Source organism: Coturnix japonica, chromosome 1 (assembly GCF_001577835.2).
Source record: "Coturnix japonica isolate 7356 chromosome 1, Coturnix japonica 2.1, whole genome shotgun sequence".
NCBI lineage: Eukaryota > Metazoa > Chordata > Aves > Galliformes > Phasianidae > Coturnix > Coturnix japonica.
This window is the reverse complement of record NC_029516.1, coordinates 92,356,210-92,374,869: the sequence shown is the minus strand read 5'-3', so window position 1 is coordinate 92,374,869 and position 18,660 is coordinate 92,356,210. Positions and strand designations below refer to the sequence as shown.

General features: G+C 39.1%; 1 protein-coding gene across 2 annotated transcripts in view; it reads left to right on the top strand.

The window, feature by feature from the left end:
• Window positions 1-18,660, top strand: part of APP (amyloid beta precursor protein) — a 195,840-nt gene that overhangs the window by 56,350 nt on the left and 120,830 nt on the right. For both annotated transcript variants that reach the window (XM_015880829.2, XM_015880839.2), the window contains exon 3: window positions 6,751-6,880. In XM_015880829.2, the coding sequence (XP_015736315.1) occupies window positions 6,751-6,880 (130 nt within the window). The remainder of the gene's footprint in view (window positions 1-6,750; window positions 6,881-18,660) is intronic.

Sequence of the window (18,660 nt, the reverse complement as noted above, 5' to 3'; positions counted from 1 at the left end):
AGTGGTAGCTCTCTGTGAAACTCCAGATAAAAAACATATTAAGGATTTCCAGCAGAAGGGAATCATGTACCCACAAAGCTGCTGGAAGGCAAACCAACCCAACTGGAGTGTGAACTAAAACCAGCTTATGTATCTGTGACCCTCAGTGCTAGAATCACTTGCAATACCTTACCTATTCTCTCTCTTTGCCCCCATTTATGGTTCTACTCTCTTTGCCCCCATTTATGGCTCTACTTGTGGATGACAGCTGGTTCACCACCTGCCCTTTCCATCCTCCATACAGACTCACACAAAATGTACCTCCACCCACCCACCTGTACTTTGTATTTTTTATTTCTCCTTCTCCCCTCCTCTAGGATAGAATTACTAACGAAGGTCACTAAATTTGCATGCGTGGTGGAAGAACTAAAGCAGTTTAAAAGATGCTTTGGAAAGTGCACTAATGCAGATGGTGCTATGTTTGTTTGTTTTTTCCTTTTTCATTTTCATTGGGAAATGAAAGGCTTGCTTAGGTCACAGAATAGCATGAAAAATTGGGGTACTAGATGACAATGTAGCTTTGCTTCTGTGTGTAGGGCCATCCACACTGTGAAGAAAGCCAGCAGTGAGGGAGTGTGGTCAGGTGTGACAGAGTGTAACTGAGCCAGCTGAGACTTGGCAGAAAACAAAAGGCTTCAGCGTTGACTTGTGGAACTGTGCTACTTTGGAGAGGTGAAGATCCCCAGTCAGGTGACTGATGGGACACATGCCTTTGTTATCTATTGTTCACTGTGCAACCATGCTAATACTCCAATATTTGCAGTGCTACTTGAGGTACAGCTGTTCTTTTACTGAATGATGAGGAGAGCCCAGTTTATAACTTTCTGTGGGCGTAGATTAGCTGGAAGGCGAACAGTACTATTTCTGCACAATATCAATTTGAGGAAAAACAGAAAAGACAAGGAGGTGGTGATTGTGAAATGAACAAGTGTGGCAATGTACATGGTTCATTTCCCATGAAACACAACAGCTGCTGTCTGCAGATTTTGGTCCTCAGGGGCTGCCTGGAGTAGTCAACTTGACCACGTAGCATGGCCTTTGTGTCAGCAAGTTGAATTTTTCTTAAAGCATTCCCTCTTTTCTAGGCAGTTCAGAAATCTACATAGTTGCGTGTGTTATAAACACATCCAATTCATTGTCTTTTTCTTTTCCCTTCCCTGTTTTGCCAAGAAATTCAAGAGAGAGTCTTTCCACAACGGTATGTGTGTACATACAACGGTACTTTTTAATGTATGTTTTAACTTTGCCATTGTTTACAACCTTTAAATTGTATTTTCTGCTGCATAGTCATACAGAAAGCAAACAACAAATCTAAGTATGACTTTAAAACCTCTTGCTTCTCGAATCCTGAATCTGGGTTTAGATATCAATCAGTGAAGATTCGACATTACCGAATACCGGGATGCTCGATTGTAATGTAGAAAAATAGTTGTAAAAGCTGCAATCAACTAGAGTATTTTGACAGGATACATCTACCAACTTGAGTCCATGTACAGCTGCCTGTTTTGCAGATACCCTGTTCTCAGTCTTGCAATCTGTTTTTCAGTTGGGTTTGGCAGTGCTTGTGCCATTGCTACTCATGTGATGCCACTATTGTTGCAGTTGACCTGGGACAGCTGGGAATCTGCAGTATTGCTGCTTTGCAAGTTTTAGATCGGAAAACTTGAAGAAATTCTGTGCAAGGGCACACCAAAATGGGTATTTCCTCTGACTGGAAATGCCAATTGCTTTGAAATGAATGCAACATGTCTGCTTATTACTGCTCTGCAATAATATATCTGTGCAATGTACTGGGAAGCAGCTGGTGTTTTGTTCCTTTTTGTGGCTTTAATATGTAGGCTGCTTTCTGCCCTCTTTTTAACAGGAAAATCCTCAGCAGGGTTGTTTTTTTGGGGGGGTTTGTTTTTGTTTAAGATATACTCTGGAAAGGAATAGCTTTAATCCACCTTTAATTAGCTAATCCATAACTGAAGGCTTTTCTTCCTCAAAACTGAAGCATTATTTAGTCAGATAAGCACACTGTTAGAGTGACATACTCCACAATTTTAAGACCTTTTGCACTCCTAAATCTTAGATTTTTTTTGTGCCTCGTATCAACTGTTTGCAAACTACCTCACTGAAACAATATAAAAAATGTCTTCATTCCATTAAAGCCCAAAGGCAAACAGTTGTCACATCCATTAATATTTTACACTTTTAAAAAGCTGATTGTCTGATGATTTCAGTGAACAATGGTGAATACTAATGTAATATCAACATTATAGATACAGAATGTTAAAAGTAAAATCTCTCGTGGTCCAATTGGAAGGAAATTTGTCCACAAACCCGGGAGGCATTTGTTGTTTTGACTGTAATTAAGCTATATTTCAGTTTGAGTTACTCTCCACTTTAAGTAAACCAGAACATTCAGGTTAATCACATTGCTGAAGACGTGACTACTAAAACCACCCCAGTATTTGTTCTGTTTACAATAGTAGCTCCTTAAATTCTCATAGCTATATGTATGTTCCTTCCTACCTTGTCAATGGCCTATCTTTTATATTTAATTTTTAATATCACTGTCACTGAGACAGATGTCAAGCAGAATACCAGCTCATAAATACTTGATAGGTTTGGGCTAAATTTGCACCAGTTCTTAAGTATCATTTTTTAGAGAGACTGGACAGTGAGCATTTGGTGAAGCAAGAGCCTTTTTTCATTGTGACCTTAGAAAGTTGATTTCAAGTTGACTTCAGCACCTTGCTGTGCCAGGTGCTGATGCGTAAGGTAAAGGAGAAACCAAACGTGTGATGTAATTTAAGCTAAAATATCTTGTTTAGCTACAGCAAACAACTGAAGGATTAGGGAAAAGGAAATGATAATAAAATATATCTGCTTCTGACTGGTGGCATGTGATGGCACTCAAGTTACTGTACATTTCTGGACTGGACTTTCAAATACGGTGGAGAATGGCTGGGTGAGCGTATCAACCAGCTCCCTCATGACTCTGGGAAGCACGTCATCCTGCCCCATGGACTTGGACATATCCAGTCTTATGAGGAGGTCTTGGACTTGCTCGTCTCTTACAGCAGGGGACAGTGAGCTCCCCTGGTTCCAGCCTACAGGTTTAGTTTCAGGGATCTGATAATACTGGCTGCCAGTGAAGACTGAGGCAAAGAGATATTAAATGGCCATGGGCCTGTCCCTGTTCAACTCTATGAATTAATCCTGGAGCCGGCCACTTCCTCTGCACAGGACACACGATCTCATTGCTGCTCTCTGGTTTGCCTCTGAACTCATTCCAGTTCCTCCCAGTCCTTCTAAATCACTGCCCCGCAGCTGAGCCTGCTATTCCAGGAACAGCTGTGACCATACTCGGTGCCTCTGTGCATGCCTGGAACTGTGCAGACTCTCTTGCCCTCAGTGCACTGAGGGGAGCTCATGCTCACCAGTGGCTGTCAACAGCTTTCTGAAGTGATTCTTCCTGAAATAGTTCTCCCATCCTGAGGGAGTGGCTTGTGCTCCCAGCATCTGAATGGCCTGGGAGCCATAGACTGGCTGTGTGGAAATGCCTCCTGCCTGACTCCAGTCCTCCTCACTGACACTGGAGACTGATGTGGTGCTGAGTTGTCCACAACGTTATTTTAATCTTTTCCTCTGCCTCCGAATTTCGTGTCATCTTTTCACTCTTTCCTTCCAGATTTGTTAAAAATAATGCTGTAGAATAGCACACATACAATTAATGTCTTGTAACATAACTGTCATCGATACCTTTGTGTATAAACTGATCAAAACTCCATTGAGTACATACATTCATGCTTTATTTCCAATCCAAATCATCATCAGGCATGAGAGTGGCGAATGTAAATGTAAACAAGAACACATTAAATTCTGAATGGTCTCAGTGCAGAGGCTTTTTTGGTTTTAGCTTCGGAAGTCAGTTTAAAGAAATTTACTCATATAAATGGAAGGTTGACCTCCATTTTCATCCACCACTTCTTATAAAATACATTGGAGGTATTACTGTGCAACAAGTATGGATAAAGTTGAAAGTTTAGATGTCCTGTAATTTTCTAAGGCTCTCACTCTTGACTATCCAGAGGGAACAGTAGCTCATTAGGGACACTATAAATAAATATGAATCCCATTTTTTCTATGCCACTAAGTAGGTCCCGCTTCAATTCAGAGCAAATACATTACATAAGTCTAGCAAGGGATACTTTCTTCAATGCATATGGTTTACTGGTGTTAACCTACTGACAGTGATGGTCAGAGCTTGTTTTCTGTTGTGAAGGGTGGACAAAGCTTTGTGTGAGCTGTCAAAGGAAATTAGGAATTTGGTTATTGATGTAGAAACAGAAGAAGCAGCTTCCTTGTATGTATTCTTCCTTGTGTCCTTCTGACAAACATCATTAACTCCTTGTAATTTGGTCTAAAATACTAACCAATACTTAAAATTATGGTTTGAGGAGATAGTGAAAGTAAAAATTATTGCCTTCCCCAGCCTTATTGTTTCGGTATGAATTTACAATAGTAGTTTACTCACTCGTTAGAAATTCACCTCAGGAAAGCAGCTTAATGTGCCTTTGTTCTCATGGATCGGGGTTCCATTTCCACTTGTTTAAAAGCTGTGCACACGTTCTGTGTATGCATAAAAACACCAAATATCTTCTTAATTTTATGTTATTGTATTTATTTATTTCTTTTTGCATTCTGGCCCAACACTTTTGAAAATTCTTGATTTTTTTTATTTAAGAGATTCACTTCCTTCATACGTGACGGGTGACACTTAACCCTGAGAAATGTTAAAATGGCCCTCACGAGAATGTGTCAGGGACACCATGTGCTATATGAAGCGTGTGGTTTGTGCCAGCATTCAATGTATGTGCCTGTAAACTCTAATTATGCAGTGCGATCTCTGGGGATGTATGAACTGGGAAGACTGTAGAGTGATGGTGTTGATAAAGGCAGAGCCCAGAGAAAAGTAAAGCTTTCTGTTGTATCCTCCTCATTAGCTCTTGAGGCAGCTTTGTTGCCGTACAGTGTACTATTTTCACAGCAGTTGAGGTGTGAAATTTCCTGCTGCGTTGGAATCCTAATCCATTCTGACAGTGCTGTTAGGAGAGTTGAGAGCATGAGCATGCACAGACCTGTCTGGTAGATCTAGGGAGACAAAGGGCAAAGATAAGGAGATTGAAGAGGACGGGTAGCTTTCATTTTGATTTGCACCTTACTGTTTGCATTCAGAACCTGGTATTTGAAGCACAGGGCGGGCAGTAAATTCTTCTGGAGATGCTTCCTGCAATTATAGTGAAAATACTATTTTTGCAAAATAGATGCTGAGCATCAGCCCTGGTCACCTGCAGAAGAGTAAACAAAAGAACTAAGCCACAGTCTTCCAGATTTAGGCATGCTTTCAACTAAACCTGCAGTTTTCTTTTGTGGACTTCATTTAATTGGATGGTCTAGCATGCTGGGTTAGCATAAAAGACTGCACATGGGAGTAAGACTAATTTTATTTTTATTTTTTTCTATTTTATTTTATTTCTTTTATTTATTTATTTATTTTCTCAGAGAGGGCTGTAGAAGTCCTTATTGTGATTTTCCAGGCATTGGCTTTGGGCTTCTAGAACCCACCCAATCTCAACTCAACTCTCTTCAACTGGGAGTTGTGAGTACAGAGTGGCGTATCTGGGACTGAACATCCATGCCGAATGGCACGCTTTATAGGCTTTGCTTTTAGTTAGCTGTATCCTTGTTGTGCAGACTAAACATCCATTAGTGACTGGGGAGAAGACAGTTGTGCTTCTGGAGCACATCTTCTGTTTCGGTTTGATCCACTGAGGAATCCAGTTTGCATATGCTAAAAATCCTTCATGGTCCTCTGTGTAGTGAGAGGTAGTGTGTTTCTTAACAACTGAAAAGCTCATGTAGTAGATACCCTCTATATGAGTTCAGTGTCTTAGACTTGTCCAAGAAGTCAACAGAACAGACCAGGGAAGGTGATAGGACAAAGATAATTTTTAGAAGAGTAGTGGCTGTGTTTAAAGGACTGAGGGAGAAAAAATGACAAATGTGTAGTTTAATCAAAGTTGTGGCTTCCCAACAAATTAGTCATCTGCTATGCTGTCGGTACAGCTGTGGGTAGAGAAGGATATAAGAACAGGCTGGATTTTGATCTCAATATTAAGGGAAAATTGGAGAGACATTTATATTGGCGATGCAAACATAAATATGAATAACTGATTGAACAAAGTAAATACTATGCAGTCTGTTGTGGGGAAGAGTATGGTGTTTATCAAAATAATTTTGAGAAAGATAAAGAGCATGCTATTAATTTTAGATATATGTTGGTCCTAATCTCCATATAAAACTTTACAAGGATGGTGATATCTTGGACTTTGAAGGAGAGAGTATTTTAGAAACTTGTTGAGATAATCTTTAGTTAAAGGAAGTATAAGTGGCCAAGTTATATTTTGACAGCCAGCTGTTACTACAATTGTATTCTGAACTGGCAACTGCATATTTTTTTAGTGATGAATAAATGTACCGACTTTTCGGGTAAGTATCTATACTCATACTATGAAGTAAATGAAATATAATATACAGCAGAAGAGGAAGAGGTTAGGAAATGGGGTATGGTGCTATGATATCCATTTTACATTTTGTGAGACCCAGAGTGCATATTTGCAATAACATTTTTCAATTTTTTCTCTATCTGTTTAATGTTAGGTTTACCCTGAATTGCAAATTACCAATGTTGTTGAAGCCAACCAGCCGGTTACAATCCAGAATTGGTGCAAGAGAGGATGGAAGCAGTGCAATGGTCACCCACATATTGTGGTTCCCTACAGATGTTTGGGTGAGTGGTGGTCTTTTTCCTGCTTTTTGATGTTTCTGTCTCTTTGTGAGAGTCTACAAAACTATTTCTTTATATTTTTATATTGCTGTATTTTCTGGAGTGGGTTTTGTCTGTCAAGTCATTTGAAGCTACCTTAATTAGAGAGAAAATTATTTGTTCTTCCTGATTCTGTTTTCATGAGTGACTGCAAACCAGGCTTCTGCTTACTCCCCAGAACTTTATCACTGTCATCTCTCCTTTTCTCCTATTTGATGTTTTCATTAATGTTCCTATCACATCTTTCTCTTTAAATTGTTCCACAAGCCATTTAAATTTGCTGCTTTTACCAGTGTTGTTTGTATCATGTGATAGATTTGGCTGAATAGAGTTCAAAGTTGGATTTTCTATCCTGCTATACTGAGACAGTTAAAATCTCTGCATGGAAAGCATCTCATACCAGTTATTCCATGAAATGAATAATGAATGAAAGAAAATATGCAATCTTTCTAGCATTCTTGTTCATTTACTGGGCTAGGTAAGACAAGTGGCACCCTGTACCTGATACAGAAAGAGTGAATGTGCCAACTTAATGACAACAGAACTGTAAGGTAACAGGTGGGCACACCACTGCTAAGAAGGCAAAGCAACAGATGTGAAAAATATGTACTAAGCAATATGAGGGAAATTATTATTCAGTAAAGTTTCTAGATCTAATGTTTGATTTTATAAGTATGACATATGTGTTTATTGATCCATGGTGTACAGTACATAGTTGTTGATGCTACTGCAGTCTATTCTAAGCATTCAAGAAGTACCCAAATTCAAGATGTTTTCTTGCAGGGATAGACCTTCCTTTTAACAAAAAATTCAATTGTATGAAGGAACCTGCCATTTTTTGAGTGTTTTCCAAACCTTTGCGTGTGTTTTGTCAATCACTCTTATACCGAAATTTTTTACGTTAATGTTTAAAAGATCGTCTTCCCATTTGTTGCTGTGCTTCCTTTAGTAGTCCATAGTCAAGTTAAGGATTAGCATGTAGGGCAAGTAAACTTTTGGAGAAAGATATTTGGCTTCGTAGAACTGGGGCTGAACTGCAATCTCACCTGGCTTCATCATTACCTATTTGATCCAATTTCATGCGAGTCTACTTGAATTCACAGAACATTACATTACATTACAGAATATAATATATTGTTGGATGTTACAGAAGTAATGGAAGAACATACTAGAGGATGTGCAAAACCTGACTTTCATTATTTATTGTATTGTAATCATAACTAAAGCTCTGAATTATTTTCAGGGAAGTATTATGCTGAGGACTCTGCATATTGATGTGAATTTGGACAGAGCCCTGGAGAACTTACAACTTAATTTAAGATAAAAGACAATGTCATCACAAGAGCAAATGAATATAAATTGACCATGAATAAATTTAATCTAGAAATTACAGGGAAGTTTCTGCAAGGGCAAGGAGCTCCAGCAGTCTCTTGGTAAAAGGAATAGGAGTAAGAAGCCTAGTAATTTAGAAGGAAGTTCATAAATTTATGAACAGCATTATGAGCAGTTGCCTCCGGGTGTAAGGAACAGGTCTCGGACTTTTAAGGTATTTTTCCTGAGCTGCTGTTTTGAAATGAAAATTTATCAAGAGTTAAATGTCTGCAATCTTAAGTAGCAAGTTAGTTTTTCCTTGCTAAGGGCAAGAATTTTAAAGGCATTCAAGTAGCTCATTTCCAATAATACTTTGCCCTTTAACTTTTATTCTACATTTTAAAAAACATGTATGCTATTTTTTACCAGATTTCCTTGTAACTGAAGTTTATGCAATCGTGTTTGCCTACATTTATGGGTGTTTGACATCCTTCTCCTATCCTACTCTTCATCTTTTGACTAACAGAAACAAAATCCTGAGCAGTGACTGATGTTTGTGGGAGTAGGAGGGGAAGAGTGGTCACATTACTATATCTGCTGGAGGAATGGTTGCCAGCGTCTGTTATTTCTCCATCAATGCTCTGGTTGTTATCTGTGGTCCCACAAGGGGTAAAACAGGTCTGTGTTTCATGCAATAAAAGTGCATTAGAGGGAAAGTTCTTTCCTGTTGGCTCATTGCCCTCGTGGTGGTAAAGCTGATGATATGATGAACAGGCCCCATGAAGTGCATGAATCTCAAAGGGGAAGGAAAACCAAGTGTAATTTTTTAATTACAGAATTAAAAGGATTAAATTATGCAGTTTGAGGGAGTATTATGCTGCTTGACATAATGCCTCTTCAGTATTGAATCTATATATATATATATAGGTTTTAAAATGTTGAAATAATAATATTGAAATAATATGTAAATATATATATGTTTAAAGTTTGATCTTGTTTATTATCTCTTTATATGAATGTTTGCTACCTTTGATATATTTGGTAGTGGACAACTTTGGGAGTAAGGCTCTGTTGATAACCTTTCTACAGTAATCTTAGTGCAAGGAGACCTTTGATGTAGACAAGAATTAACTAATAAGAAATAAAATGCCATAAGAAAGCTTGCCAGTGGACAACTGATTGCAGAGTTGCATAAGTGTGATTTCTTGTTTTGTTTTTTCCTCTCTCAAGATTTATTGGTAAGCTTTATTAAAACTATTAAAAAATTCTTTATCAATAACCATTTTCTAGCATTAAAAATACTCTCTTGGTGTGAAAATCACCTTCAAAAGCTGCAGTCAGTTTCTTATTTCTTCCATCTTGATATTTGTTTTCCATAAATGGTTAAAAAAAGGCTGAATGGCAGAAATATGTCTGCTTTCAGGCCGAAGCATCTTCATTATCAGTTTGCATTCTGATCCTCAGTCTTGTAAGGTGTGTAGAGCATGTATCTCTGTGGCACTTCACTGCTCTATTAGCGTTTCTTTTCAAGACTCTTGTGTGGTAGTGTAGCAGTTTGTAGCAATATACTTTTGTAACACAGATAAGATTTATTAGATTACAAAGGTTCATATTTCCTTTTCTTGAGTGGATGCAGATAAAGTATGCAGGTGGTAATTAAAGGAGGCAAAATGTAAGCCTCTTATTTGAATGAACCATGTGCTTCTGCAATGAGTACAAATGCTGTAACTGAACCAAAGAAGAAAAGAAGTATCTTTTCTATTTATTATCAAGATGTGATTTTGCCCTGTTGTGCAGGGCTTGACAATATTCTTAAAACGGCAAGCTGCAGGGTTGCAGCAAGTGGTGCCAAGAAGCCCACGATTACCACTCCATTTTTTAAGCTGTTCTAGAAAGATATCCTGGCTATGATTCTGGTCTCGTTAAAAGTAGAAGCAGCAGGAAGGCAGGACTCATGCACTAGGGCAGAGTAGAGAATGAGCAGTTCTGGGTTGTTTTCTCTTCACATCTCCAGTGAGAAAAAGCAACTGGTGAATTTGTGTAACGTGGACGGTGAAATGAGGTAATTCACTCCATTTTCCAGGCTTGCTGCAGGAACAGTCATCCTTGTCCCAGTGGTGCCATTCTTTTCAAACCTTGGATAAATGTATGGCTATGCTTTCCTGAATAGATGGCATTTCATTAACTATTGGTGAAATATGCCCTAGCCTAGCTACTCATTATGTGCACCATAGCTTTGGGGAGAAAGGAGAAGCTAAATTACATAGGTGTTTGTGGATACCCACCAGTAATGTGGGGTGAAGGGGAATTACCAGGATCTTGATTAACTGTGCAGTGTAAAATGCTTTGTGTGTTCACGTGTGACTGTTCTGTTGTCCCTTTAAGGTATGCTGTTAAGCCCCATATGTTCAGGCAGCTCTTGAAGGATCCAGATGTATATGTATGTAGTCTCTCTTAATCAAACTTCGATTACTTGCGAGTCATAAACAAATGGATCAGGTGATACAAGCAGTGTATTTTGCTGTTTGGTCATATAATGAAATGCTGACTTCTGGTTTTGGTTTTAACAAAAGCATCTTTGAAAATATTTATTACCTGTTGTGCTTTATTACTCTAGCAGCTTGTAAAGTTAACCACTTGTTGACATCAGACAAAAAGGCATACACAGGATTTGATGCACATGTCTAACCAATTATATCAGTCAGCACTAGGTCTATGCCTGAAGTAAATAATTGAAGTAAATATGTATGTAGTTAATTGTGCAACTTGTTCTGGTCCGTGTGGTACTTCACTAGTGATTTTAACAATGGGATTTCTTCATTAAAGCATGAGAAATGCCTGTTTTCCACTGCTGCTTGGCAGTACTGGCTATTCTTTTCTCTCAGCCCACTGCGTAGATCACCTATTTCCAGCTGTGATGGCAAGCTGCTTTTCCAGACACTTTGGAAGAGCTCCCAACTGCCTTCTCCATGGAGTACCTAATCAGCAGAATGACATTAATTGCCCGTTTCCCTGTCTCACCTCTAGCTTGCCTCAGTCTTCATTCAGCTGTGGGAGTCGTGCAGACGAGCCTCGTGTTCCACTCTTATCCTAAAATATAAGATGTGCTTACTTTCAGCCTACGTGACTGCCTCACATCTAGATTTTCTGACAACAGGAGCTGAAGGGAGGGAGAAGATCTTGAAGACTGACATTCTGAATCGCTTAATGAGACCATGGGCAGAGAAATCTGTAGTGCAACGGGAGGTACAACTACGCGTTGCAGCACTGCTGAGAGAAATCCTGTAATCTCTGTTCTTTGCTCCGTAGTGGACAATACTCCTTTTGCCAGTGGTGCTTTTGGCATGATGCTGGTGGGCAGGAGAGCCCTGCTTGTGCAGGCTGGGCACATTTTTTGAGGGGCAGCAAGACCTGCCAGCGTGCAGCCTTCTCCTGCTGCAGTGCAGCTATAGCTCAGGCTGCCTCACCAAGCTGTGTGCAGGCCCAAAGCCACACTTGGCTGGCATGCTGGAGCTCCTCGGCATTGTGCCAGCAGAATGAATCTTCTCCTGTTGCCATGCCTTTGCTGCTCAGCTAATTGCAGCAAAATATGGGGCCTCAATTCATCAAGTGTCTTCTTGAATGCCCTGCTCTGCTGTGGTGTAATTAAGAGCATGGCCTGACATGCTTTATTGAATAGAAATGGTTTTCCATATATACCTGAACTCAATTGACCTGAATTTTATGGTCAGCTGCTGTAGTAGAGAAGGTGGCTGCTAAGCATCAGCTGGCTTTACTGATCATTTTCACAAATGACAACAAGTTTATCTTTTCATTGCGATTCTCAGCAGCTGCATCATCTCCTGGTTTATTGTAGTTCCTTTCCAAGCTTTTTATTCATGGAGCAGGACTGTATAAACCACTAATGTGGTACTGGCATGCTTCAGGGACAAAACACCATTCATGAAAGGAAGGGATGGGGAGTGGGCAGAGAAATCCTGAATGCAGTCTCTCATCAGGCAAGTGAGACCTTCCTCAGCCAGTCACAGCCTCTGCGCTGTGCCAAGCGTTGATTCAGCTGCTTTTTAGCCAAGTTTGAGCTGGAGCTGATGAAACGTTAAAGTGATGAAGCAAAATTAACCTGCTGGCAGGGACCAGAAAGCACTTTTACTTATAATGAAATGTGAAGTATCTTTTTTTTGGTGTAGTGTTAGACCAGGAGTAAGTCTGAGTTCTGTGCATTTTTAGGGTCTACACAGGTTTTACCTCCTTAGTGACTGGAGTACATTTTAATGAGAAGTGGATTTGTGGAATAAGTCAAAACAGAAAACCTTTTTTAAATGTTTTGAACATAAAATCTACAAATCTACTCCTGAAGCAACAGCAACACCATCCTTTTAAATAAATGTAAACAAATACTTGATTTGTCACTTGAAAATGCGATAGGGAAACCAGAGCAGGCAGTGTATACACCTGAAGAGCAGCTCACAGGAAGCAATCAGTGATTTACAGAGGTCTTGTTAATAGCCACCTATTAAAGAAGGCAGTAAAAATTGTAGTTTAAGGAAAAAAAAAAAAAAAAGAAAGAAAAGCCCAGGCTGTTTTGAAATATGTAAGAGCTTGGAAAGGTAAATTATGTTTTCTTCTTAAATGACCAATCCTAGCTGGATCGAGTTTCTGTATCTTCTGACTCTGTCTGGGCTGTGTGAATTTTAGACATTCCTGCTTTATCCTCAGTGTGTTATGTAAAGTCAGCTTACCACAAAGGTATTTCTGAGAAGGTATTTCTGAGAGTATTGCTTATGGTTAAAATGTTAAGAGCTCAAAAATGGGAAAGCTAAGGTGGCCTCAATGATCGTATGCTGGGCAGTCTGGGACTGTACTAATGCTCAGCCACCACTGTAATCCTGATTTACTGTGTGGTGGTTTATTTCTGCCTCCTGCTCAGTGCATCACTTGGCCTTCTCCCTTGCTTGCTGTTCAAACCCGGCCTAAAGACTAAAATCAGTTACTTCTCTGAAGTTTCTCTAATCTTACCTGTGCACCTTGGAGGCAATTTTAGTTTCCTAGAGGTCATGAGGTAAGGACTGTCAGCCCTGTTTTATAGGTGGAATGCTGAAGAGGAGTTGGATGAAGCTTCAAAATTAAAATCATCAGTGACCATTTGGCTCCAAATTATGAGAGTCTTGTAACAGTGTGCACATATTTCTTAGCTTAAATGCAATGATTCGTGTTTGATTTTTAAGTGTGTATTCACACATTTGCAACCTATGAACAATGTGTGAAGCCACTATGTAAGTTTCATACCTTGTACCCTGTACACACCCAGCTTCAAAATGGGAACTTAATGTCTGAGGATCTTTGTGCTGCCAGAGATGATTCATCCTTCTTTGGATGTTTCTTCCAACATAAAGTACTTAATTTTGCCATGGGAGAATTCTCTTAATTAATATGTGCTGTTTTCCTGGTCCTTCAGGAAGGAAAGATAGGGAGGGGGAGAGAAAGGAAGTGTACATCCTGTCACGTGTCATTAAATTGATTTACATATGGAGCATCTTCCCACAGATTTCTGCTCTTTCTAAATATGTTCTGTTCTCAGGGGGATTCAGTGTTGCTAGCAGATCTGATGCAGTTAATAACTGCAAAGGAGGGGTTAGTGATGGGAATCACTGGATATTTCTAAAACCTTCTAAGGAAGATCTTAAAAAATGGATTTCATTACTCTACTCTATTGGGGAGAGGAGGGACAAAGACACCTTGGAATATTGGCTTGCCACTAAGTATGAGACTGAGGAAGAGGCACTTCCATTTATTTGAAGGAGTAGATAGGCCAATAGATAGTGTGTCTACTTTGGTTTTTCAAAAGAAATTTAACAAGGTCCATTACCAAAAGCTATTAAAGAAATTAATCTACCATGGAATAGAAGAGAAAACTATTATATGGCTAAATAAGGAAGAAAAAAAGTTAGGAATTAATGGTCTGTCCTCAAGGTGGAAAAAGGTCAAAAGCAGATCAGATCATCTGCTTGTGATGTTTGTGAGTGATTTTGAAAAGGTGGTAAATGATGTGGTGACCCATCTGCTAATGTCACAAAGCTATTTAGGGTATAATTAATAAAGGCAAACTATGAAGAATTTCAGGTGGTTCTCTGATATTGATTCACTAGTGTTAGAGTGGCAGGAGAAAATCAGTGCAATAAAGGTGATGTACAAAACAGAAGCACAAAATAGATTAATCTTATCTTAGAAGATATGGTGATATTTTGAGTAGCCCCTAACCACTCTAGAATGAGACTTCAAGTATTAATAACTCTCTGAAAACACTGGTTCTTTAGTGTAATAAAAGCCCAACAACATAGTGTTAGGGATTATTAGGAAAGGAGTTGGGACTAAATCATATAATATAACTGTGCTACTGTGTCAGTTGTGGGTTTATCTGGGCTTACTGACTCCTCAGAAACACTACTCATGATCAGTCACCAGCTGGATTTAACCCCATTCTCCACCACTCTCTGGGCCTGGACCTTCAGCCAGTTCTTTATCCAGCAGAGAGTGTACCTGTCCAAGCCATGGGCTGTCAGAGTCTCCAGGAGAATACTGGAGCTATCCTTTGAGAATGAGAAGCCTTTCAACAAGCACTTTTGTTACTGTACTTGAGTTGCATGTCACGGTCATTTCCTTGTTTTCCATTGCTTCCAGCAATATCGCTGTGCACATATAACTTAGAGTTGTCCTTCTGTTTAATTTCTGTTGCTTTGAATTTAAGTTCTGAAGTGATTTCAAGACATGGTATTTTTTTATCACAATACTAGCACCAAGAAATCAGAATTAGATTTTCTGAAAAGTGTAGATTGCTTGAAGAACATAGTAAACTAGTTTGTAATTTAATTGTAACACCACAAAAAAGTATATACTATGACCTACAGTATTTGTTTTTTGTTTGGTGAAGGTTTGTTTCTAAGAGTTCATCTGTAACCTTAGAAATAATTAGCAAGATGACTTTAAGTGCTGGAAAGAACTTGGTTAATTTTCAGTGAGGTATTTCTCATAAAGGACACGTTGCCCTTCAGGCAAAAAGGACTGATAAATCTAGATGTGACATCACGGCATCTTGGCATTTATCTGCTGTGAAAGGGTAAGTCTTCCATCATTGACAGGGAGAGGCATGGCAGCATTATGAAGCTGTGCACTGAGTGCTGGAAGTCACTCAAGCCTACCACACATTAATTCATTATATCACATTGCTGAGAGCCTCAGGACAAGGGGAGATGTTGTATTAGCCAAGTTCATACCCAACTGTGTCCCTATGGAGTGGCCTGCTGGGATTCAGAGGCGGCAGGGAAGTTGTGCTGGGACATCACAAGCCGTTTTCCCATTGGGCTTGTTGCTGTTTGACTGCGTCCCTAGGGAAAGTGTTACAGCACTTCACGGTTGTGTAAATATCCAAAATCTTTGCAAGATGAACATGCTGACATTTGAAGGTCAAACATACTTCAACACTTCTAGTCTCTTAGCTGCAGTCAAAGGCATCTTCGTCATGCGAGCAAGAATTCGCCTTCGGTTCTTTACTGTTTCACATGAAAACTTGTACTAATAGTCAGTGATAAAAAAATAAGATACTGTGACAGGAGACATTTTGTATTCAAATGTAGCTTGTTATTTTCATGTAGGAAATATCTGTAATGGAAAACATGAAATTTTGTTTCTTTTGAAACTTTTCAAATTTGAATACAAGTTTTGTCCATTAAGAGTTGAGCAGCCCTCCATCTTGCCCATCTTCCAAAAGAAGCTGGACAGTAGTATCTTCTTTTAAGGAAACTTTTTGAGTCTATGTGAGGTGTTCATGCTTACTGAACTTGTTTACAGGTGAATGGCTGACAGGAACTAAAAGGCTCAGTCCTCACTAAGATTTCCCTTGATACACATAGCATCTCCTTTGTTTTCACTGTTTGCTGCTGTGCCTTGAAACCCTATAGCAGGTCTCCAGTCACCTTCCAGCAGACCCAGGATACATTATGCTGAGTTAGAAACTCCTTCTTTCTTGCTCTCTTTATTGAGGCAGAAGAACTGGATGGTCCAGGGAGCTACCACGTTGGCCTCTAGAGGCTATGCAGCCGCCAATTAGGTGGTTTTATATAATTACACTCCATGAGGAGACTTTCTTTGGTTTTATTGTCCATCTTTATGCCTTCCTTGGATTAATGGAGAAAAAACATTCCCATTGTAGGCAAAAAGTGATGGAATGTGGAATCTGGCTGTAACAATGACCAGCATGGTCCTAAACTTTCTAAAGTCCATCTATTTATGCATAGATTATACCAGCATAATTCTCAGTAATACCAGCAGCCTATATGATAACAACAGCAAGTCGTTTTAATACTTAATTAGCTTGAGGAATTGCTACTGATTCAGTGATTACAGTATGCTATTTCCTTCTAAGTGTTTCCATCAATATGAGTAGTTCCCCATTTTGCTTTTGCTGTGAATCTAAACTTTATTTAGATTTTTTTAGCTTTGCTGCCGACCTCCAGGTTGATCAGTAATAGGATTTTTCAATATCTTCAGAATCAAATGGAAACTTTTCATGGTGATCACTATGGCAACATAAAAGGGACTTGAATTCCAGTTGAGTATGTGAACCCAAGGCTAATACGAAGTACTTTGATTTTAGTAGAATATATGAATATCTTTAAAATAGAGAAGTCCTAGCTTTTGCTCTTAACCTGCTGTTGTTTTATTTTGCTTTTTTTTTTTTTTTTTTCCACCCAAGATGTTTGGGGGGAGGGGGGGAAGAGTCATAGTTTAGTTCTGTACTTAAGCTGATGTATTTAACCTCCAGGCTGGGTGGGGCTTTGAACAACCTGGTCTGGTGGGATGTGGTCTGGGGGTTGGAACTACATAATCTTAAAGATCTCTTCTAACTCAAACCATTCTGTGATTCTAACTTGGCAATTAAAAATGCTTCCTAATTGTTCAATTTGACATACTGAAAGGCTGCAAAAATCTGTGCTAGGGATAATGAATGAGGATCATGATTATTGAAAATTATTTACTTTCTACATTAAGATCTTTGATCTTTTACTCTCGTTGGCTTTGTTGGAAACTTCTTGATGGGTAAAATGTTTAAATTACCCTACTTTTTTCTTAGATCATTGCAGCTAGGTCAGAAAATTGAATCCTAACTACTTGATATTGAAGTTAATTTTGGTAACACAAATTAATTTTGGCTCTGTAGTTATACCAGCTTCTACTTCTTTCAGCAGAAGGTGCTCTGGTGAATACATAAGCAAAGTCTACTTCTTAGGAAGATTGATCCTGAATGGCTTGAAGGATCCCAAGGATCCTGGTTTTCATTTTAGCTTTCCCATTTGCTGTTCTTCATTTAATTGGTTTATATCTCATGTGTTATAGTTAAGTCTAGGACACACTTTTCTGAGTATCTATTATTTTCTCAAGCTATCCTTTACCCTCTTGTGTGTTCTTAATCTGTTATAAGATTACTGAATATTTAAGATCAGCCATACTGTGGTGGTATTTGTAAAATGCAATCTTTTTTTAAGAACAGACTTCAGGAGGACTTTCTTCTTTGAGTGAAATCCCTGCTAAGTTTTGCAGTCAACCTCAAACTCTGCTCCCTGAATGCCAGGAAATTTTTATTACATCTGTTTCATAACTTGACCAAGTTTGAATTGAATCATGCATTTTTACTTTAGTCTGGGAAGAAATGAAGGATTCGGGGGCAGGGTTTCCATTTTACAGTGTCTGCAGTACCAGAGGGGTGCCAGCAGCCATCTCAGAACACTTTGCTAGAGCAGAGATGGGAGCGAGAATTCAGAGTTTGATGGATGTAGATTGGTCCTTCTACTGCCGGTCCTCTGGCTTCCCTCTTGAAGCTTATCCCAGTTAGCCCAAGAATGGCAGCCAAACAGCTTGAAATATGAGCCAGACTAATTATCTAAATGATCCCCAAGTTGCCTTTCAGTAGAAGGTATTTAAAAACTGTCATGGTTTAATAATTTTGTAATTTTTGCTATCAGTATTCCACATCATAAACATATATTAAGCCATGAATAATTTTACTGAATCTGCCAACTTACAGAAGAAGACTACATCTCCCAGGAAACAACACGATGGGTCACGGACCTGGACTCTATATTAACTCTGTCGCAGAACAGACTGACGTCTTTCGAGTTCTGGCGTTCAGGGGAGTGTGGTGGAGCCTTCAGCCGTTCGCCTAGATCTACAGTAGGCCTCTCGGTTACGGGACTCATTCTCTCTCCTATTTTGCTTGATTCGTTAGCTCAATTTTTCAATTATATTTTATTATATTGTGTTATCCTGTATTTCGATATAAGTATTTAGTAAATAAGTGTGCCTTCCTTAGATCGTTGCCGCTGTTTTTCTTCCTAATTTTAACCTTTTCCTTTCGGCCTAGGGCCCCTCCGGGGCCTGCG